Source organism: Aythya marila, assembly GCF_965140915.1.
Source record: "Aythya marila genome assembly, chromosome: 1".
In the NCBI taxonomy this organism is placed as follows: domain Eukaryota; kingdom Metazoa; phylum Chordata; class Aves; order Anseriformes; family Anatidae; genus Aythya; species Aythya marila.
Window position 1 is genome coordinate 121,857,540 of NC_139042.1, and position 23,667 is coordinate 121,881,206.

At 48.3% G+C, this 23,667-nt stretch overlaps 1 protein-coding gene across 1 annotated transcript in view; it reads right to left on the reverse strand.

Moving 5' to 3' along the window:
- Positions 1-1,205: 1,205 nt before the first annotated feature.
- The window catches only part of CASQ2 (calsequestrin 2), a 28,128-nt gene continuing 5,666 nt past the window's right edge, over positions 1,206-23,667 (reverse strand). The window contains exons 2-11 of the mRNA XM_082775427.1: positions 16,547-16,631; positions 15,960-16,060; positions 14,213-14,324; positions 13,643-13,716; positions 12,706-12,836; positions 9,734-9,779; positions 7,233-7,287; positions 6,612-6,712; positions 6,273-6,347; positions 1,206-3,188 (exon numbers count right to left, since the gene is read on the reverse strand). Of these exons, the coding sequence (XP_082631553.1) occupies positions 2,985-3,188; positions 6,273-6,347; positions 6,612-6,712; positions 7,233-7,287; positions 9,734-9,779; positions 12,706-12,836; positions 13,643-13,716; positions 14,213-14,324; positions 15,960-16,060; positions 16,547-16,631 (984 nt within the window). The 3' untranslated portion in view covers positions 1,206-2,984. The remainder of the gene's footprint in view (positions 3,189-6,272; positions 6,348-6,611; positions 6,713-7,232; positions 7,288-9,733; positions 9,780-12,705; positions 12,837-13,642; positions 13,717-14,212; positions 14,325-15,959; positions 16,061-16,546; positions 16,632-23,667) is intronic.

Consider the following 23,667-nt stretch of genomic DNA (forward strand, 5'->3'; position numbering starts at 1 on the left):
AGAGAAGAGAGGAAGGGGGGGCTCCTGAAGAGTGGCAGCCATATGAGTGGCAGCCCTTTCTCTCGTAACTCAAGGGAAATTTTCCATAAATCACCAACACCAGCCTATCAGCTGTAGTATGAGCTCAGACTTTCTAGCAGCTGTATATGCCTAAGTACAATTAAATTATTTTTTTCCCCAAAGCTCTGTTGCTTGATGCACTGAAACATGTGTGTGCCTGCGAAACACCTGTGCACCTGAACACATCTGCAGTGCTATTTGCAGGGTCTGTCTCTTCAAAATTATGCCCTCTGAGTATCTGATATGCACAGGGCGTATCAGACTAGAAGGGCATCCTGTGTGGTAGGAGAGTTATTATATGGAAAGTACACAGGCATTTGGGATGTCCAGGGACCGTGCCAGTTGGGAAAGGCAATAGAGTGATTCTTCATTTAATCTTCATGTTTATAGGCAATGATGGGACTTTGCAATGGCTGACCTGGAGCTGCAGGGCCTTTGTAGGCTGCTAAAGAAGTTACCGTGTGCAGGATGAAATCTTGCACACTTTACTCCTGAGAATAGCCCCAGGGTAAAGATAAGCATGAACTCTTCTCAGGGGAGCAACATAAGCAGCATTTGTCCCTTAATCACAGACCAAGAGACTACTAAACTGCCAGTTTAGCCTGTTCTTGTTTCCTACCTATGTGCATAAACGAGTCCATGAGTCTGGCTTGCTTCCCCTCTCTCTAAGCTGGGGTCCTCCAGCAAGCCCCTGGTTGAAATGGTTTAAAGGGAAGAGCAGAAGGCTGGTACATGGAGGAGGGGACCTCCACACTGAGAGCAAGCTGATTTTCAAGCCTTCCAAAAGACTCCATCCACCAGGTCCTCTGGGATGGGCCTGAGTTGTTCTCAATGCCAGTGTGAACACTCCCAAACACACTTGGCTTGAGGCTTCCAGGCAGTGTTTATGCATCATAAAGAATCAAGAAAGGGCAAACATATAATAGCTGACCTGGGGCTTTGCTGTCCTGTCTATTATCTAACAGATTGTGCCTCAGAAGTGCTGTTTGACTGTTTGATCTTCAGTGAGGAGGTAGCATGGCCTACAGTCATCTTCCACGTCAGCACGGTATTCATTTGTATGCACAGAGATACACAGATATGTAGCTGCGTGTTGTTCATGCTGGCACCTTCCACCAATGGGACGTGGCACATGGAGAAGTATATCAGTACGTCAGCCTTTTTATACCAGTAATTTCCAATTTCTATTTCAGCTCATGTATAGAGAGAAGGAGAGAGACAAAAAGACTGACCAATAGGCAGGAAAAAAAAAAAAATCTATAAAATCTTGCTTTGCAGTTCATCCAGTAAAGGAAATATACGGTGTGTAAACCTTGTTTCTCATCAGGCTAATTCACATTCATATAGTAAGCTCTGATTCTCCTGCCCCTTGCGCTGTTATTTCCACTAACATCACTTATCTCTGACATGAGTCAGCATAAGAAAGACCAGATCAATGTTTTTTTGTCTGTTTCAAGAGAGGACATGTATACCCTATCTTTGCTAACGAGTCTGAATGACTGGAAAATATATTTATAAATGTATTTATAAAGATAAAGCTATCTCCAAGCTCTCCATTCATTGCACTATTGTCAAACCTAATAAGCTAAGACAATTGAAATCTGCTGGCATGGGGAAGCAGGGAGACCTAACTGTTGAAGTGACCTGCACATGGATGGAGCTGCACTCGCTAGGACTGAGTTGCTTTGTGTGCGACACCCTTGGCTTTGAAATGACGCCTTGATCTCCTCAGTCTGCAGTAAAAAGAGCTTCTCACAGGCTACCATGGGACATCTCAGCCTCTAAGCAGGGAGCGACTTTGCAAGTGAATATGTAAAGGCCAAACAGCCCGAATGCTTTCACTGCTCATAGCCCAACTCACTTTATCCAGCATCTAATGTGGTTGGATGGATGTGTTCCCTCCTAGCAGCTTAGTCATGGGAAACGATGCTATTGTGGAATTTAAGTTAAAAGTCAGCTAAAGCTTGGAAGGTCGTGGGGAATTGGGGGCTTCAGGGTAAGCCCCTCAGAATGTTTCCATGGGCAGGAGTATGCTATCTCGTGAACCACCTTTAATCCAGCTGAAGCTCACCTGAAAGGGAAGGTGGCCCCAGCACAGACCTGGCTGAAAGAGTTTGGAACTGGCTTGGGGTGTGCTCTGGTGTTTCTCTGAGTTTAAGAACCAATGGTTTGGTTCAGTGCTGTGGTCTTCAGCCTCCAGAGTTTGGGCTCAAGCCTGAATCAGCCTTTCCAGCATTCAAAAACTTCCAAGTTCAAGAACCTCCAAGCTGTGATGTCCTATATCACAACACCTGCCCTGCCTTTTGCTTGATACAGGAGTATCCTGTTGTTTTATGGACTCACTAAAAATTAACTAGTGTCCCTAAAACCTTCCTCCTCTCCCAAACCTTTTTTGCTGCTCCTAGCATGTTAATGAGTAGCTACGGTGTCCTGCAGCAGAACTTGCAAGAGTCGGTGGTCTTGGCAGAATAGCTGCAAAGGGCATTTTGTTTAATAAAAGGGCTAAACTTTACAGTGACCTTCCCTATGTCTTGGAGTGAGACTTGGTCTCTGGATGTACACGCGGGGCCGATGAGCACAGAAAATGCAAATAGGCTCCCTGTGTCCCTCTGGCAGTGAGCAGGCGGGCGCTTTCTGGGCACTGGGGCAGGTTCCCTGCAGATTCCTATTGTCCTTCCTAAGGAGGCATGATTTACAGCGGTGCTGGCTGCCTGCCGGTGCCACCCGCCGCGGGGGCAGTCCTGGTGGCTCAGCACCGCTGAGAATCAGGCCGGGGGTCCCAGCAAGGGCGGGGAGAGCAGGGCAGGGGGGAAAGGAGGAGCAGGCGGTGCTTGCTGACGCTCAAACACAGGTCTTCCAACGGAGGGACCTGCCGCGGGGGGAGGCCTCTCAGCCCCCACAAGTCAAACTGTACAGAGTCACAATTAGTCGTCATCATCATCGTCGTCGTCATCATCATCATCGTCATCGTCGTCGTCATCATCGTCGTCATCATCATCGTCATCCTCATCGTCGTCATCGTCTTCAGTATTTATCTTCCCAGAAAGCACATCCTCTATCCAGTCCTCCAGCTCCTCGGCTGACGGCAGGTCGTCATCGTCTCTGATCTCCATCCAGACGCTGTCAGCCTGCAAAGAGATCAGATTCGTTGTTACTGTGGTGGGAAGGACTGGGCTGCGGGTAGGATGCAGGGATGGTGGTGCCATTAGCTCCCTCCCTGCTGCCTGTGGGCAGGACCAGCCACAATATCTCTCTGCCAAAATTACCGCTCCCCCACAACGTGCCATTGCATCTGACTGCGAGCAGTGGGACTCTTTGATGGGTTTAGAGGAGAGCATGGTGTTGTTCACCCTGTGTTGTGTGCCTGATGCCTGCTCCTGCTCCTGCACTGCTTACACCTGTCAGCAAGAGCTGGACTATGGGTCTTTACCTGGACTATGCCCACCCCCCAGTCTTTTTTTTCCAGCTGTCTGCATTGCTTCCATAAACTGGAAGGGTGAAGTGGGGAGTTCAGTAAAAACACGTCTAAAATGGAGTAAGAATGTGCTGTCTAATTGCAGCTATTAGCCAGGGACAGGAAGCACGGCTTAGATTATCTCTGAGACCTGGAAATGAAAGATTTTCTCTCTGTTTTGCTAGAGGTTCCTTGGGCAAACACCTGAGTAAGCCCTTTTCCCTTTGCTGTCCCCTCTCTGTGAGACAGGATCAGCCTCCTGTTTCACAGAGGCGCTGTCAGGTTACCTCGTACAGCATTTGATGTTGCAAAAGCAAGAGCTTTTCATATGCTGGGGGCTTTCTTATGCTGTATTTCTTCTACAATATTTTCCTCCTTAAACTGAGCACGCAGCTCTTACTTCGTGCAAATGACCTTGTCCCTGACCCCAGGACTGTTCCTGTGGCAAAATGGGACACGTTCAGACAAACTGGAGAGGAGTGGGCCCATTGCATCTAAAGATCCTCTGCAAAAAGAGCAGCAATATTCTGCAGCGTGTCATGGCACTAGTCCTGAGCCACAACAATGTGCCGGGGCCAGTGGGGGCCTCTGGGAGCTCTGCTGTTTGCATTGGCAGGTTTTTAGAGAAGTGATGGGGTCAGAGGGGTTATGTCCACTGAAGCCAACAGGAGTGTTTATTTGTTCTCTGCTGTGTAAGCCTCACTTTGTACCTGTGTAACTCCGCTGAAAGCAGTGATGTAACACTGAAATAGCGAAATGAGCTCAGTGTTTGTTTTAGATATCACCAGCCAACCTAGAACTTTCTTAAATCTCTCTCTTGAGGAATGGAAAACAGACTTAAGAGGAAAGAAGTAAAACCTGCAAATACTATAATCAACAATCTGAAACGTTTACTATATCAAATCTAGATAAAGTATGAGTTTCTACAGGTCTCTTAGTGGCTGTCAGATAATAAGGCATATGTTCCTGCCTATTACTGCTTTGTAAATGATTCTCTTGCTGCTGACAGTCCTGCTTTCATGAATTTCCATTGATAGCTGTTTAATGTCACTTTGACGTGACTTAAACACAGCCAACTGCAGTAAATACAGCAGAGAGATATATCACGGGCTAGTAATATAGACAAAAAAATGGAAGACTTGGGCTCAATTTCTGGCTTGTCTGTCCCTCTATCTGTCCTGGTTTCAGTTAGCACAGAATTAATTTTCTTCCTAGTAGCTGGTGGAATGCTGTGTTTTGGCTTAGAATGAGAAGAGTGCTGATAACACCCCGATGCTTTAATTGTTGCAGAGCAGTGCTTATACTAAGCCAAGGACATCTCAGCCTTTGCTCTGTCCTGCCAACGGGCAGGCTGGGGGGTGCAGTAAGAGCTGGGAGGGGACAGACCCAAGACAGGTGACCCAAACTAGCCAAAGGGGTATTCCATACCATCTGACGTCATGCTAAACAATATATAGGGGTGGCTAGCCGGGGGAAAGGGGCCGGACTGCTCGGGGTTAGGCTGGGCATCGGTCAGCGGGTGGTGAGCAATTGCATTGTGCATCACTTGTTTGTACATACTATTATTACTTTCGTATTATCACCATTGTATCATCATTATTATTATTGTTATTATTATTTTGTTATTTTTTTTTTTTTTTCCTGTCTTATTAAACTGTCTTTATCTCAACTCACGGGCTTCACTTTCCATTTCTCTCCCCCGTCCCAGAGAGGGAGGGGGGAGGGTGAGCGAACGGCTGCGTGGTGTTTAGCTGCCGGTCGGGTTAAACCACGACACTATCTCATGATGGTAGGTGACAGATGCTACCTTGGCTCTCTTTCTTTTTCTTTGTCTGCCCAATGGTCCAACAGATGCTGCTCTAAACTCCGGGCACATCCAGCCAGCATTGCACCTACTCTGTAGATCGTAAACCAACATGAGCACCTCCTTCTCATTCCCTTCAACAGGATGGGCAAGATCCAGGGACTTTGCTTTCTTTATAACACCATCGCTTTGCCTTCCCTGCCACTGTGCACAGGCAACCTGACATCAGACCAGCTTGAAGGCAGATGGGGAGGTGGACACGTCTCCTCCTCCCACCCCAGTCCCTCCAGCACCTCCTCCTGCACAGTGGTGGCTGAGACGAAGGACAGCCTGGACAAACCCTAGTACAGCCTCTTCACCCCAGCAGGATCCCTCTGTTACCAGTTTATGTCATATTCTTATCACAGCTGTGCATTTATTTATTCATTTTTGATCTGTGAGGTTGCTCCCTGTCATCTGTTGGGGACCATCTTTCCCTCCTACATACAAGCTGTGCCTTTCTGCTTCTGCTGCAAAAACAGCCTCCTTTTTCCCCAGTTCTCTGCTCTAAGCATGACTTTTCTCCACAAACCCAGCAAGGTTCAGTCAGAGCAGCATGGACAAAGGTGCGTGCTGCAGGACAGGGTAGAAATGTGAGACCTGGAAACTGAAACCTGGCAAAGCCCTGAAGCTCAGGCCACAGGAAGGACACTCCTGTCCTTGGCAGAAGTGTGTTGTGTGCAGCTCAGCAGCAGAAACATGCTCAGACTGAAACCCCAACGTTGGAGATGTTAGAGCTCCACTTGAAAAAGGGATGAGGTGGTCCTGATGCTTCTTCCTCAGGGAAAAAGCCTGGTCTCCTTGAACTTGGCAGAAATCCTACTGATGCCAGCAGATCTGTTTTCTGCCTTGGGCCGCAGCATTTTGAGCACTCTAATGTTGGGATTGCCAGATTTTTGGACAGATGCTACTCACGTCTGTGACGTTCACCACGCCGATCTGTGGCCTGAACAGGTCAATCTTGAAGGTCTTCTCCCAGTAAGTGATCAGCTGCGGGAGCGAGAAAGAAAACTCAGACCAGGACCTTTGCAATACCCCTTTGTCTAAATTCAGCTGGACAACCCATGGGGAGGGGACCACGCATGGAGGCAGGAGGGGAGAGAGGCCACCCAAATGAGCAGCTCCCAGTGATCGCCCCTAGTCCTGCGTCCCTTCCTTTGCAGCCTGTGCATGGGCTGGGGCGATTCCTGCGCTCCTGTGTGTGCACACATCCAGGCACCAAACCAAGGAAGGAAACCAGCCCCTGCCACTCACCAGAGGAAAGTCGTCGGGGTCAATCCACACAATGCTCAGGTCGGGATTATCGGTGTTGTCCCTGGCAACCTGCTTCAGGATTTCCAGGAACTCAAAGCCGTCTGAAATGACAGAAGAACCTCTGCAGCCCTCTCCCACAAACACCCAGCTACTTTTGCTTGTGTTTTTTTTTGACTTCCCTCGCCCTCTGTGAACGCAGGAGTTGTTTATAATTCTCATTAAAATGCTGTCTCCCTGCCTTTTCTTCTGATAATAAGGCTTTTAATTTGGAGCATCCTCCTCGGGTATTGAAATTAGTTACACATGAATTAAGCCTCATAATCCCTCCACGGAGTGGAACACTGTCAGTGTTTTCTTGTGGCAAGGGAGGAGCTGAGCCCCTGCGAGGCCGAAGCTTTTCGGCACGCTGATGGCATCGAGAATCACCGATTCCATGGCTCTTCAGGAACCAGTGCCCACGGGTTTCCTGCTCGCATGTGACAAAAACAGCCCTCAGCACATTCCCAGTTCACACAGCAAGACAGACTCAGGGTCACAGACAGATCTCGTAGCCCAGGCCTAAACTTCCTTGCTGGTTGTAGGAGTTGTGGGAGTCGTGCGAGGAGGAAAATAGCCTCCTACCTGGATCATCTTCTTCAGCAAAGGCCACGATATGGATTCCTTCCATGTCATCCTCCTGCAAACAACAAAACTGTTATTGATGGGCCAGAGAGAGAGGACAGGGTGGTTTCTGGAGACGAAGAGTGGTGGGATACCTTCGAACACACAGTCACAAAAGGAGGCCCCACTGGGACACCAGAAATGGGAGCCGAGGTGAGGATGGGCTGTGGAAGCAGCAGGCACTGAACCAGGTTATTTGGGTAGCATTGATGAAGTGCCATGACTAAAAATGAGGTGGGCACTGTGATGGCAAAAGCGAGATTGCTTCTGATGGTGTGGGGCAAATCCTTGCTTGCAGAGAATGTTGAGGACCCACGAGCATGGCAATAGGGGCTCACCCACCATGCCCAAGGTCACCTTACCTCGTCAATTTGCAACTGCTTCTGGGACAACAAATATCTCCCCATCACACTCAGCCCCAAAACATCCTCCTTCAGGGCCAGTGAAGGAGGTTCCCTCCCTTTATGAGAGGTGAGGTGGCTTATTTGGCATCGTTTGGGTAGGGAAGGGTCTCTGCTTTATGTGAGGGTCTCTGAACAGAGAAGGGCATTGAGTGGGAGGCTCAATCTGAGGCTAAAACGAATTGGGAATAGAAATGACAGCCTGGGAGGCTGCTTCTCTCCATGAGACACGTGAGCAATGGGTAATGATATTGGCAAAGGCCAATCGATCTGCCGGCTGCTTCATCATCCGCCTGCTATGAATGTCATCTCCCATGGAACGGCTTCACGTTCCTCACCCGCTGCTGGTCCTGGTTTCCATTTCAATTGGTTTTAATGCGAGAAGAAATTCCCATCTAAATGCTAATTTCTTTTCCATTCTGAGCCCAGAGGTGACAAAGCCACCATCAAAAACTGAGAGAAAAAAAAAAAAAAAAAAACAACACTGAAAGATTAAGTGGAAAACATTATCTTTAAAAACAATAGCAGGTGTTGGGCCTTTGCTAGTGTCTTTGGGGAATATGTTTTCACAGGAGCATTCTGGGCAGATTTACTTTGGGATTCAGGCCACTTACAGCTGGCAAAATCTATAGAGTTGCTTTTTCTCCATATTTGCCAGAAGCACTGTCAGACAGAAAAATACAAATATATATAAAACCGATATATATATATATATATATAAGTATATATATATTGTTATTTAATATACCTATTTTCTGACCTCCAATGCAGCAAGTAAAGCTGGAGTAACTCCAGTGAGGCCACTGGTGATTCTCTGAACTTGCATCAAGACCAGAACCCAGCCTGTTGTGATGTTGATGCAAGTCTCCTGCTTGTAGCAGAGGCGAGCTCTGTATTCCCAGGCTGTTTTTCAAGCAAATATCCCACCACTGACAATTCATACTTGTCTGGAGGTTATTTTAGAATGTATTCAGTATGAAATCAAAATCACTGCCTGTGAAATTTGGGTCCCACTGAAGCCCACGAAAATAACTTTGAGGGACTTCAATGGATCTAGGAAACCATGTTCTACACAGATTCTGTATTTCAAAACAAATGAAAACCTATCACGCCTTAGTGACTCATAACTCCTGATACAGTTTTATTATCTCTTGCCTTGTTGTATTAAAGATTCCCAGGGTTTTTGGTGCTTCTGAGTCCCACGGCATTTCGTGTTATATATTGAATGCTGTTAAAACTGCTGTACTGAGATTTTTGGAGGAATGACTGCAACTACTCTAACATCTATAAAGCACCTGCTCAGCTTTTTTTTTTTTTATTTTTTTTTTTCCCAGCATTCAGCTGACAGTTAAAGTTCCCTAAATGGCTATTAACATCTTATTCATTCACAGCAAAGGAATAATTTGCAATACACAATTTTTCTTTAATTTTGACCCCATCCCTCTTCCCCTACTTTGCAGACCAGGAGAGACCTGTGCATGCTATCTTTTCCAAACTGCTACTTAGTTCTTCATGACCGCTGACTTGCAGCTTTCCCACGCTGTGAGAAGAGCAATCAACAGATGATTTGCTCTGCAATCTATATAATTAGCTGAATTGCCTGCCCTCGCTTGCATTTTGAATTGTACAGCTGCTCTAGCACAACTTCCATGAGTCATCCATTTGGTACAATCTCTGTAACTCCTCCAGTGAGAAGGCCACCATGGTTGCTCCACCACCATCACTGATGCCCATTAGATAATCCTTCCCGACGGTGCTCTGCATCTGTATTCCTTGGTTGCTTCAGAGATACTCAACAACAGATACCTTTTGGGGAGGCTGGAGTAGTTACTTAACTGAGACCAGCTTCTGGTCTTCCATTTCTTGGGGAGAATAGTTGGGTCTTGGGAATTAACTGTTTATGATGCTGGAAAAATTGTTATTACTATTGTTTGTTTGTTTGTTTATTTTTTGCCTAGCCAGAGGCTGGAGCTTTAGAGATGTGGTTCGGTAGCCAGAATGGGTTTGTTTCTTGCTGGAAACAAGCAGGGGATGCAAGGCTCCGCACCCACATGTGCTTACCCACGTCTCAAACATGTCTTCTGGACGCAGCTTCCGCAAGGTGGCTCTGAAAAGAAGACAAAAAGGCTCTTTGAGGACACGTCCAGCACCGTCACACACAACACTGTTGGTGTCAAGGTCAAGGTCACCATGGCACATATGATCAGTGGCTGGAATCAGAACTGTAAGCCATCACATTCTGAGCGTGAGCCTGGGGGCAGAGTAGGTCAACTTCTGCTTTCATGCATGGTGATAAAACCCTGCCCTTGCCCCCTCTCGAGTCAGTGCAGACGTTATTTGTACTCGGGAAGATGAGACGCCTCTCTGTGCTGGGGCACGCTGGGGGAATCAGTGCCACACACGGCAGATTGTTCTGTCTATGCTGAGAGCGTGAGCTGGCCCATTCACTTTTGTTTTGCAGTCCCTGGGCTGTTCACACTCTTTTTTTTTCCCTATGGGGCCTTGTTCCCTTCTTCTGTTAGTTTCAACCCAGCTTAATTCCATCATAAAAATCCCCCCAGACTCTGCTGAAGCAAAAAATAACCTCTGGCAAGAAGAATTATATCATAATATCCAATGGAATGAACATTTAAATTGCAAGACCAACCAAAGCAATTTTTTGGAGAAGTAGTTCAAACCAGATGAGAAAAAGGAATAGTAAATATTTTTGGACATATCCAAAGCAGGAAGCCTGTCAGAAAGCCTAGCAGGTTGAGAGGTGAGCACCCAAGGGACACGAGCCCATAGCAGACAAGTACAAGTGGCCTTTTGCAGCTCTGCTGACTGTGGCATCAGTGTCCAGGGAGGTTCCCCAACAAAGCAGTGATTTGTGGCAGACCAGCCCCAAAAGCTGCTGCAAAGAGAAGTGTCAGTCGATGAGGGCCTAGAACAAATTGGTAAAGGGAGTGGCAGCATATGGCCAGGATGAGGTGGCATCAAGGAGATGTGTTACCTGTCGCTTTGGTTTGCCTTGCTACCAGAGCAGTGGAGATTCACACTTTTAGAGGTTCCTAAGGGCTCTGAGGAGCCAATTAAGATTCATAGCATATGCTTTGACATGATCATATGCATAACATATTTTTACATAATCTGAAAAAGCTGGGAAATAGGAAGATGACAGCATTTGCTTATCATATCCAATTACTCAAACGGCCAACACCAGGCCTGACGGTGAGGAGTTACAGAGGTGTCTCCTGAGACTTGAGTGTCTGCATGATGGATAGACATATAGGAAGTAACGCACTTGCAGAAAAACAACCCTGATTGTACAGGTGCAGCAACGGGCTCTAAATTAGTTATCATCAATTATTGCCTCTCAGCGAAGAGGCCCAGGTGTCACAAATTGAGAAATCAGCAGCTCCAAAGGCAAAAGGCAAAAAAGAAGTTTGCAAATGGTTAGGAAGCAGCTGAAGAGCAAAACACATTGTATTGGTATGGCAATGGACTATGCATCCCCACACTGAAATGATTGTGTTTCGAACCATTTAATTGCAGAAGCGATACGGGACAACTAAAACAGGTAAGTGGAAACATGGTAATGGTAAACAAAGGTATGGAATGGCCTCTGTTTCATGGAGATTAACTGGAGGAGACCTCATTGTGTTGAAAAATAGGTGACTGAAGAAGTGACTGTAAAAAGTCAGGAATGATAAAAAGAATTGAAACAGGGAATGGCTAGTCATTGTTCCTCATAACACAAGATATAGCAGGCATACAGTGAAATTATTAGGTAACAGGTATAAAGTGAACAAAGAGGAATACTCATATGATACAATGCATAGTTCACCTGTGGAACCCATTTCAGTTGGATACTTTCAGCATCAAAGTAGAAATGAGGTAAAAAATGACTATAAAAATCAAAGAAATAGCCACTAAGCACAAGGTCAGGGATACAATTTTTGACCCAGAAAGCATCCTCATTGCTCTTTGTTAGAAACTAGAGATTATGGTGAATGAATGCACATTAATGTACTTGTACATGGCTTTTCAGATGTTTTCCCTAGCCATTTTCTGGGGGAAGGTCTTGGAGGAAGGAAGCTTGGTGTAAAGGACTTTGAGCATGCCAATATATATTGATATCTGTGGAATTTCTCCACATTTACACCAGTTGCTCCCCTGTGCTAAAGAGAGCAAAGTAAATGCATTGTAGGTGACTTCAGGAAGCAGAACTCAGCCCCATGTTGCTACACCAAAATGGGGTGTCCCCCAAAATGCTGGTCCACCCCCAGCATTTTGTACAGGTAATCAAGGGATTCTAACCTGAGCAGGCATCCAATTTCTTGAGATTCCGTTAAATTCCCTTCTGAGCCTTGGCACTGACAAAATAAATGGCTCTTACTGAGTGCAACATAACATCTCAAGAAATGTAAGACATGGGGAGTTTTTACTGCAGTTCTGTGCTGATGGAGAGCTTGCCTTATTAGGCTAGCATTTAGCTGACTGTGTTTAATCAGCCTCCTGATGCTGCTGCTCCTTGACAGAAACAGCTTGGGAAAGAAGATGGGAAGGGCCGAGGTCAGGAAGTCCAGGAGGTCAGCAAAGTGACCTGAGAGTACATGGGAAATAGAGGACCCCTTCATATCTTTTTAAAAAAAAAAAAAAAAAAAAAAAAAAAAAAGGCAGAGATCTGTCTCCAAGTTGCAGATTCAAGACACAAGCTCCTGTCTAAACCCTGTGTATGTGTGTGAATACAAATCTCCCTACTTATGGCGTCCCAGCAGCATCAATGGCCCTGTTTTTCTTTAGCTCTTTTCTGATCCCTTGTGTTTTTTAAGGGTGCAAAAGTCCAGCACTTCACAGGTAGCTGTGCCCTTATATTTAACTCTGTGTGTTTATGTGGGATTAGGAAGTAGAAAGACCCATCAAAATCTCAAGTGTGGGTCAGCAAACAGCCAAAAGGTGGTGCTTATCCTCATTTTTACTGAGAGGCTGCCCTGGAGGGTCAAGCCTGTGATGATGGACACCTTTGCTCGCTTCTCATGCATGCTACGAACCTTTTGTGCTCCTTCACGAATTCAACCAGCTCCTCTTCCGTGTAAGGTTTATCGGGGATGTGAACAGGCTCATCCATGAACGGTTCATAGAAGTCCACCTCGTTCATCTTCAGGCCTAGCTTCTTGGCAACCTGTTGCAGGGCAGATGGCCACAGGTTAGTCAGCCTGAGGTGCCCCCTGGCCCACCCAGAGCCTCTGCTAGTGGCAGAGCTGAGGTCAAGGTGTTTTCTCTCTCTCATAGCTTGAACTCTTAGGGGTGGCCAGCAAAACACAAACGAATCTTTCCTTGCTATAAAAACCACTGATGCTTTCTGCACTACTAGTGTTGAGCACTGGGGCAGAGCAAGGCCAGAGTCCAAGTCTCACGAGCCTAATGGAGCTGGTTATGGATCTGACATTGTACTGCAGAAATGGCCTTTTGTCTTGGAACAGGGCCAAACCCAAAAAGCAGATACAAATACCACAAGTCAGAGGAATGCTTAAAATGAGGAGCTGGAGCCAGATATTAAGTCTGGGAACATCCTGAGCCTCTGGTAAACACCATGCAAGTGGTAGATATGGAAGTTAAAGGAAGAGCAAGGCTTTGTGATAAACACAGGATCTGCTTGCACCTTATGCCTCTTGTTCCATTTTTTTTCTATGACCCCTGTTTGAGCATATCCCATTTATACCACAAATTCACAGAACAGCAAGGTTGGAAGGGACCTCTGGAGGTCATTTGGCCCAACCACCCTGTTCAAGCAGGGTATCAGCGGGACTCCCAGGACCACATCCTCTCATTCTTTGCACCAGTGCACCCAAAACACAACACCCAGAGATTTAGGGAAGGTTTGCTCTTAACTTCTTACTTCAGAGCCTAGACCTTTCTAACTGAAAGACTCTGAGCCATGCAGAAAGGAGGCTGTGAGCTCCCGTGGTGAGGTCTGTGGATGCTTACCCCTTTGTCAAAGGTGGCAAAGAATTTGATGTAGGGCTGGAAGTGTTCAGCAGCTTCCTCAAATGCCTTGTAATCTGGAAAGTGAAAAAGGGAATGAAGAAAAGATGTCATAGACAGCTGGTCTCACTCTGATCAGCGCAGAAGCCACAAGGGAAGATCAATTATAAAGTATTACAAGATACAGCAGATGACAGCACTGTGTTTCTTCCACCCTTCCAGGGTTTACAAACAAGAACCATTTCATGTGCAGCAAACGGGACATGCTCTGTGCAGTCCCACAGGGATCAGGAAAACTACAGATCCCAGCGTGCCACACAGATCAGGGACTGCAATCAGCAAAAAAATCCTTGGAAAAGGAAGGAAGTGCTCCAGCATTGGCGCCAGGCTGCCCAAAGTTGTCCTGCTTGCTGCTGCTTTACATTTATCAAGATGGCACTTAACGTACATCTCATCCTCCAGCAACTGTTGTACTGTGGCATCTCATGCCCTTAATGTTCATGAGCAGGAACCAAGAACCCCCCATTGCCCCCACCAAGGCTCCGAGTCCCCCAAGGGGCACATGCATCTTACGTTCAGAGTCTTCTCCTTTGAAGTAGCCAATGAGTTTGATTTCCTCGTCAATTTGGTCAAAGGCCTGAAGCTCCAGCTTGCTGTTTATGATCTCCACGGGGTCTTCTAGCAGCTGCCACAACAAATGCATTTGATATCATGATTTCCAGCACCAACCTGTGACTGTCACACTGTGTCACTAGCAGACTAAGGAAGAAGTCACCAATTTTCTCTGCTTGCTCTTTGCCTTAATGCAAGGAACCAAGAGACATAGGTCACCTTCAGAGGGAGCTCTTAGTAGGTTCACTACACAGGCTTGTGCTTCAACAGGGAGGCTGAAAGAGGTCAGGGTAACCCAAATAGATGTTGAGGGACTGCTGTGATGAGAGAGAAGGGGTAGCAATTGCAGCTGGCTTTGGAGAGGCTGAGAAGAAGGGATAACAGTTGAAAGGGGCTGGTATGGGGACTGTGGGCTTCTATGAATGATGGATATATTTGTTTTTAAGTGTCATTTGCTGGAAAAGATGATTACAAAGAACATGCTTTTGGAAAATATTAAAAAGGTAGCCAAATATTGTTTTGGAGCAGTGGAAAGTCTAAAAGTATATTTTCCATGCTGATCCACCTATTCAGAAGGAGTTAAACTTGCGCTTTGTCCCCAGATACATCACACTTTTGATGAGGAAGGTGGAAGATCAATCTGCCATATCGTTAGGCCTAACTTTGTTTCTTAAATAACCACTGCTGGTAAAAGGATTTGGTCAGATTATACTTTTGCCAGGCAACACTGGTATAAAACAGGTGTGGCTTCACTAGAAAAACATGCATGCAGGCCATGGTAAAGCCTGTAGAGACCCACTGGGTTTGTTTTCCTTTGAGATCAGGCTGCCCAGGCACTGCAGATGCATTTGCTGTTATTACCCTGCTTTTCTAGGTGTTTCCCCTTGTGTGGAAAACACACAAACAGAAATCCTTGCTCTCCCCCTTTGTTCACAGAACGTGATTTATCAGCAGCACACCACAAAGCACAGCCAACAGAGCCTCACAAAGTGCCTTACACTGCACACCTCATCAGTGGGGACGGAGAGACCCTACTGAGGTCCCTGAGGCCACCTGCATGTGCTTTGCCCATCACACCTAATGTGTGCGGCCACAAACTCATTGCTGAAGGGGAGCTGGGGTCCTAGGGAGCTGTTTCTCTTCCCCAGTCTTGTTCTCCTCTAGTTTTTGGTAGTGCACTTCAGTAAGCTTGCTGAAGAGGCAGCAGCATGCTGCATTGTTTGTATGGTTGGTTCCAGAAATGGGCAAGTAGTTTGCAGCATTTTTTTTTTTTTTTTCAATGAATTGAGCTATTTTTAGTTGTTCTATGGGAATGTTACTTCTTTTACGGTTTTTGAAAATGACTCTTATTTTCTGCTCTTAGAAAAGAATGAAGGATTTTGCAAATGTCAAAGGGTTTGCATGCCAGCTTGCTAACTGAGGTGGGGCACTAGCTCCCTAGTCAAGCAACCGAATACTCCACTAACAGGAAAGGGAGCAAAGTGTCTTTAAGATATAAGTGGTTGGTGGGGTATAAAGATATTGGCTTTTCTGGCAACTCATGGTTGGATGATTATTTGGGAAGTTGGCGAATATAATTTGTATGCCAGTGTGCAGCATACAGGGATGGAGTTTCAAATAAAAATAACCTCTGTTTTTTAGCAAAGTTGAGTATTTTCAAGGTCTTCTTTGAGAAGCTTTTTCTAGCTCTGAGCTTATCTGTGCTTACATCCAAGAGGAATTCCACCAAGACATCTGTGGCCAGCTCCCCATCAAATTCAATCAACCGCTCCTCCTTAAAGACATAGAGGCTTCCCTCTTCAACCAAGCCTGAAAGAAGGAGACAGAAAACGTCATGAGGACAACACATCACTAACAGCATCACTCTTTTTTACCACGGAGCATCTTGCTGGTTACTCTGGCAACCCCTCCTGGGAAAATGCAGTTGCCTGATGTCTGAGCTGGTCCAGTCAGAAATAATCCTGGCAATTTCCTGGCTGGTGGGTCATGGCATGAGGGACAGACCTCAGCCTGAGCTTGCTCTACCACCCCAAATTTGACCAACCTGTCACTACACAGAAAATGGATCTCTGTGTGGGCTGTGCTCTCTGCCTAGAGAAGACTCAACTCTGTGAATGTAAAAAGTGACCAGGAAGCCAAATAGGGTTTTAAACTCAAAAAATCCTCCCCAGGTATTATGCAGTTGCCACCATCACCCTCTCCATCGTGGTGACAAGGATTGGGCTGGCTTCTCAGGCTGCCATCCCTCCTGCGCTCTTCCCATGCTGTTCCAGACGTATCAAACATGGAACTCACCTAGCTTTTTGGCGAGTTTGGCATCCTTCTTGGAGTCCACCATCCCAAACCCAATGCTCCTGGGCTCCAGGACCTGAGCTGCCAGCTGTGGGAGAGGAACCAGAGCCCAGCATTAGCAGCATGAACACCACAGGGTAGCTAAAGGGCATTGTGCCCTGCCAGAGTGGCACAGCAGGCACAAGTGACCCATATTTTGCTTCCAGGTGGTGCCGATGGGTGGCATGCATCACATGCTGCCTCTTTGCTGAGATAAGGCTGCCTGGAGGTCACACGGGTTGGATTTCTTCCCACTGTGTCGCAGCACCGAGCTTGCTGGTGAGACCACGTGCTGCCAGCTGCTCTTTCACGCTTGGGCATTGGGAAAGCGCTACCAGCTGCATTGGGGACACCAAAGCAGTGGGCATGGCTAGGAGAAAGACCTGCACCCATGACACATGGGCACTGCAGATTATTTTAGCTCTGGGAGTGCTCCAAGCCAGGGCACTGCAATGATTGTGCATGATTTGGTGGTCAATACTCCCTGGCCTTGCAAAAGCAAAGTGGTGCTGCACTGCCAGGTGCTCGTGGCCTTACCCCACATCTCCTTTCTCCCCATGTCAGTCCCATATTGCTGTTCTTGTTATCCCCCTGCAAAGAAACCCAAACCCAGCGGTGTTTAAATGCTCTGGCTTGTGTTGACCTGTGGGCAAGTCAGAGGGTAAGAGCAGAGCAATAAAGCAGCATGGCTGAGCTGCCAGCCAAGGCAGTCCATTCTGCTGTGAAATACCCTAAGCCACATCTCCTGCCCTGGCTTCAGCCAGCCCCCTGTGCCAGGTCCCTATTTTTGCCCGGTTTCCTTAGGAAACCAGGCTAATCCCAGCCACACTTGTGTTTGTCTCCTCACAGCTTTGGAAACTGCTGCTCTGCTCCCATCATTTTTGATGAAGGGGCCTCTCGACGATATCAAGTTCCTGCCTGATTCGTGAAAATAGATATCTGAGGAAAGGAGAGAAGCGCTGCAAGTGCCCCGCGGCAGGACCCTGCGAATTCTACCCAGGCTCCTGGGACATGTGGCCGCCCTGGGAAGCGAGTGGATGGCTCCTTTAGCCCTGCCACAGGCACCTGCCAGGGTGGTAACATCATCCTGAGACCACCGAGCAGCTGTAGCACCCCCTCCTCCTCTTCCCCTGCCTCTCTGTTGATGCCTCCGATGCTGACGGCCTTCCTTGCCATCCCCACTATGTCCCCTACCTTGGGGAGCATGCTGCTGCCCCATCACCCTCACAAAACCCTGATGGATTTGGGGATGGGGAAGAAGGTCGGAAGCCTCTGGGATGTCTCCACCTCTTCTCAGCCACAGAAAGCTGGAGGTGGCAGCAGAAAAGTGGCTCCCAGAGAGGTGGCAGGCTGATTTATGAGCAGTGCCCTCCTCCAGGGGCCGTTTTGGTACTCCCCTCTGGCCTCAAAGCTGATCTGAATGTCACCCGGTGCCACAGCACCTGTGGCCACGTGTCCCCTTGGCTCCCCCACTATAAATAACCCCTGCCTGCAGCCGGCTGTGGCAAGAGTGAGCAGCGATCCAGTGCATCAAGGAGCAAAAGCCACAGGGCAGCTCCCCACGCTGGCAGTGCTCAGCCCTTCACCAAAATTCTGGGGAAGACAGCAGACACTCTAGGCTCAGGGACTTTGCTCAAGTGAAGGGAGGCAACCTTTATGTGGAGAACATGGTTTAACAAACATTCAACAAATACATGTCCCCAGGCCTCTTCCAAAGACATTCTCCATCAACCATCAATCAGAGCATCACAGCCTCTTTCTCCAGAGGATGTCCCCTGCAGCAGTGGATACCCACATCTTCCTTTCAGATCTTCATCAAGGAACAGCAACATGCAATTACCGCAGCCTTTATCTCCCTGTAGCCACGTGGCCTGTTGTCTTTAGGGGGTGCTCCGCGTTATGGAGGAAGCACACAGGTTTACCAGGTTGAAATAAAGGTGAGGCTTGCATGTTCAGGGCTCTTGAGCTCTACAGAGCACTGGTCTGTATTTCATGCACCAAAACATTGGTCTTACCAGTTCTGGTGCCCCACCTCCTGGCTCAGGCCGTGGCCTGACGTGTTACAGCACCTGGGAGCAGCAGATAGACCAATAAAGAAGCAAGAGATGGACACCTCTTGTGAGCTCTCTAGACATATGCAAGCAGGTAGTAGGGACAGAAGTTGCTTTTTGTTCTCTTTTATGTGTATTTGTGCCTTTACTGGAAAAAGGGATGGAGCCAGCAGCTTTAGGGGACATTGCCAGTCACTCTCTGTGCTGAAGCAGTTGTGTAGAGCAGCAAGAGGTTCCTCAGTCAAAGCTTGAGTCTCTGGTCATGCTGTGACCAGAAGTAAAATAGAGAAGGACCAAGGAAAGAAAACTGTCTAGTCATTAAACACACTTGATCTAGCTCCAAGCTCACTGGCTACTTACTTATATCTATGTTAGTACAAGCAGTTTGATCCCGATAGCTCTTGACTGCTGCAAGCAGGAGATGGTTAGAGTTTCTTGGGGGTGTTTGAAGAAGCTCAGATATGTGCCTTCATCATGTGAGGCTGCAACACCTGCTACAGACAAGTGGTCGGGCATGAGTGGGGAGTGAGACATGTTTGCAAAAGAGGAATCTTGGATCAGGAGCAGCGTATGCAAACGTGCAGCGTATGCAAGGTGGCTCTTCAGGGGCATGTATGTGAGCTTGCTGGGAAGGGGAAATGTGTCTAGAAAATGTGGATGACAGGACGACTCTCCTGTAGGCACGTCTGGAGGTGTCCCTCTGAGGAGGCTCACCCCAAGAGAAGATGGGTGTGCATAGATCAGAGTGTGCAGTGCATACGTGTGGCTGCGGGGAGGGAGCTGCGAGCTCTGTGGGCAGCCTGCCCCCTTCGTTTGGGCTTTTGTGCTAACGAGATAAGGAGGCAAAGCGGTACAGGCTGTGCTCATCCACGGAGTGCTGGGGTCCTGCACTGGGGAAATCTTTTTGCAACATGAGACTCGCTGCAGCTCTTTCCACTGTGGCAGCGCCTGGAGGCAGGGGACCTTTGCAGGGTGCCAGTGCCTACGGTGACATTTTCAAGTGCCAGCTACGTGGGGGCAGGACCTCGCTCCTGCCCTTGCTGCTTTCCAGTGGGGCAGGGAAGTCTGACCAGTGCCTAGGTGTGCATGCATTCTCATACCTACATTTGAACCTCATCAGGCAGCAAAATAGAGAGCGTGCCAGAGGCACAGCAGCTTGGCTGGTTGCCCCCTCCTCATTACAGTATCAAGCATTTATATATCCCCTTACAGTATTTTCTGATTCCATAATGCTAGTGGGATTTGAATGCAGATAATGTTTCTAATCTTGACAATCCTTTTGGCTCGGAACCGTGGGAGGGAGGTGGCTGTAATGTAAGAACACAGCTCCTCCTCCACCACCACCTTCTCCTCCCCCTCCTCCTCCTTCTCCTTTTCCTTCTCCTTCTCCTCCTTTTAAATCCATGTTGCTTGAAGTCTTGTCCAGCCAGAGCCCCTGCCTTTGTGTGTCTCTACAGCAAGTAACGTAGTTTCAACAGCTGCATGGGGAGGTGGAAGGGAGAAACTGCCCCAGAAGAGCTGGACCTAACTGGTTATACAGTCCCTGAGGTACAGCAGGAGTTTTGGGGAAAGCAAACCTGGCTTAGAGCATCAGTAAGGATGGCAGGGGTTTGTAAGCTCATATTCCACACATTTTGCAGACTTTCTCTCATGTGCATGAAGCCTGCGCAATGCACACTTTCTAGCCATGGGACCACAAGCTCTGTCCTGTGCATCCTCAGGAATAGGAGGTGTGAGTTTGAGAGCACTCTTCCTTTCTCCTGCTTCCCTCAGGTAACAGGCAGCCTTCATTTGGGTAAGCATAAGGGACGGCACAGCTCTTTGGGATCTTTGAGAGGTGCCAGCCCTACTTGATGCCTGAGGACCACCAAGTAAGCAAGCAGCACCTTGTCTTGGCTAGTGTCAGCAGAGACTGTCAGTCTGAATAATGGGGTTGGAAAGAAACAACTCCCCACTTTAACATCTCAGCTTCATACCTACAACATCCATCTGAACTTAGGTGTATGGTGATGGGAAGCTTTCAGAAGATTTAATTAGGCTCACAGGGTCCTTCTGAAATTTTTGGCTACAGAGCAGCAGAAGTGCCACCACTATAAATGTGACAGGTTGTCTGGCCACGATCCTCTTTCAGCTGCAGACAACAGGGATTGTGCTGAACCTTGCATTTGGTGTTGGTTTTGGCTGTCAAATGGCAGAAAAAATCCATCTGAGAGGGTTACAAATACGAGTAGAAGGGGTTGGTGTCCCAACATGGACAGTTTTTCATTGTGGAATGACATTATGTCTTTTTGGCCTGGATTTTCATTCTAACTTTAAAAGCATGTCTGGTGCCCCCACAAGAAGCAAGGCTGACCTTCCCCAGCAGCCCAGGCATGCAGATCTGGGTATCTATGAGAGCTGTTGGGAGTAAGCTTCTCCTAAGCACTGGGCGATTTCTGTTTCCCAAGCTGGCAGTGGTGGAAGAGCTAAATTTCAGCAATGCAAGGAGGAGAGGAACAGGAGATGATGAAGGAAGGTCCCTCAAGCAATGCATCCTCCTTTCCATTTTCTGCTCCTTCTCCCCAGTTTTCTTTAAAGCTGCAGTTTATGTTGATGTGAAGAACCTGGTTGATGTGAAGATGCTGGTGCTGAGGCTGCTGATGACTTTATATCTCAAAACATTAATACTTCTGTTCTCAGAAACAGGAGGAGATGGCAAGAATCTAGGGTATGTCCCCAGTGGCTTGGACGCCTTATGCAGGACTCACAGCTTCATGTTATGGTTGGCTTCCCAGTTGTGCAAGCCAGTGGGCACTCTGAAAGAAAACAGAGGGATCTCCCTCCTTCCTAATGCTGTGTTGTTCCCTGCAGCATCACCCTGCATCCCTCAGCAGCAAAATTTCAGGTCCCTGCAAAATTCAGGCTGGTGAATGACAGGTCCTGGAGCATCGTGGTGGTCAAAGAGAAGGGGCAGAAGACTCCTGAGAAATTGCTGCTGCGGGAGATGGCAGCAGGGCTGTGAGAGAGCAAGTGTGTACCACCTTCCTGCCCTTTTCCACCACCAGGGCAGCCTGCGGAGGCTGTTTATTGCCAAACCATCCCTCTCAGGGGGTCGCTGCTTCTCCGACTAAAAGGCAAGTCCCCAAATATGGATCACCCAAAGGTCACTCCTGCGGAGGCCCTGCACGGGAGGTGGCCTTCGCAGGTAGTGCTCCAAGAACGCTGCCCCAGGCCTTTAATTGCCACGCGGCCACTCAGCCCGGCCAGGCATATGATGTGCTCTTTGGCCGCCTCCCTGAAGGTTTCACATAGCGAGGGCTGTATTTTTATCCGCACCCGGGCATCCCTAATTTTAGCCGGCTGTAGGCCGCAGCGCAGCCCCCCGAGATACCCGGGGACGATGCCGGCGGCACCGAGCGCCCACGGGGCAGGGGCCACCTGCCTCTGCTGCCAGCCAGCGCTGCTGGCACCGCTTCACAGGTGCTTTGCCGACTCGGCCGGGCAGCTTTGCACGCCGAGGACAGCCCTGAGTGTGCGGGCGTGCATGTGGTGACCCCAGCTCTCCTGCTGGTGGGCCTGGATCAGCGCCCGGGGGCCACCCCACCAAGCCCCCTGTGGCAAAACAGAGACAGGAGGGGCAATTTGGGGACTGTCTGCCACAAAAGTGAGGCGGTGACTGCCTTGTTGTCAGAGAGGCTGCTCTGAAAGTGAGGGTTGGGTTCATCAGGCATATGCAGGGCACCAAACAGCTCCTTCCAGCGGGTGCTGCAGGAGGGAAGCGTGCTCAATGCACAGCCCCTTCCCCTCCCCGGGACGTCACCTGGTGTCAGGGATCTGCTAGCTGGCTGCTGCCAGGGCAGGACCGAGTTCCCAGAAAGAGGAGGTATCATGTACTGCAGCTGGCCCGTGCCAGCAAGCGCAGAGGAATGAGCCCCATCAGCAGAGCCTGCACTGCCTGTCCCAGGGCGCTGCGACAGGGGGGGACAGCCTCGGATCTGCAGTGCTGCTGCTTGCTCCATTTCCTCGGGCAAGGTTTTCTATCTAGGTAAATCCCAGAGTGTGAAGGAAATAAAGAAAGGAGGACTTGGACCTTGCTAAGTCAGTTCTTTCCTAGGCCACTGCCAGTTCTTTACCTGGGTGCCTGTTATTTAAGGACAGAGGCCTCGACAGGACACCTGTAGTCACCAGACCTTGGACCAGCTTACCCAATCTCTGTCATAAACTGGTCAATGTCCTCTTAAAACTCACAGGGCTGTTATCCCCTTGGCTCCTTCCCCTAGTGATTAGGAGCTTCCTAGTTTCCAGACTTAGTTTATTCATAGCCCATTTGTCCTCGGGCTTTGTGCTGAAATAGCTCTCCTTCCTCTTGGGACATTAAAGAAAATTATCCTATCTCCTTTCCATTCTCCCCACCAGTGAACCTCAGGCATGAATGAAGGGCAGTTGCAGGCTCTGATTAGCTTGGTTTTAGATGAAGGGCACTGGCAGACCGAGCTGTGGAGAGAGGCCAGTGTGAGCCAGAGCAGCGTGGATCAGGGCACCCGCTTTACCTTGCAGGGCAGCAGCTGCCCCAGCCACAGGTGGGCTCCTGAGAAATGTCAAGGTCTGGGGCAGACAACGTGAAATGATGACAATAAACACCACACACCCACTGTGTGGGTGAATGTGAGCTCAGGCTAGGCCTTTTGAGGCCCCCACTTACAACACACAAGGATAGGACAAAGGTGCCTTATTATATAGGAGTGGGATCCTGCCTCCTGGGAATCAGAAACGCACTGGAAACCCCCACAGGCACTTTTTTGGGGGGAACTTGACTGGTGTGGCAGGATGACTGAGACCTAGGATGATGGGTTTTTCAAAGTTTTTCCTCATCTCTTGAGCGCTTGTGTTTCTGAATGGAGGGCTGACCTGGAAGGAGTCTCCAAATGGCTTAAGGACTTGCATGGCAGACTTGGCTTTGCGTTGTGTCAGCAGGTGAGCCCAAGCTCACAGGGGTCTGCCATGCCTCCAGGTGGTATTTGTATAGCTTTGATCACCGTGGCTATGAATAGTGAC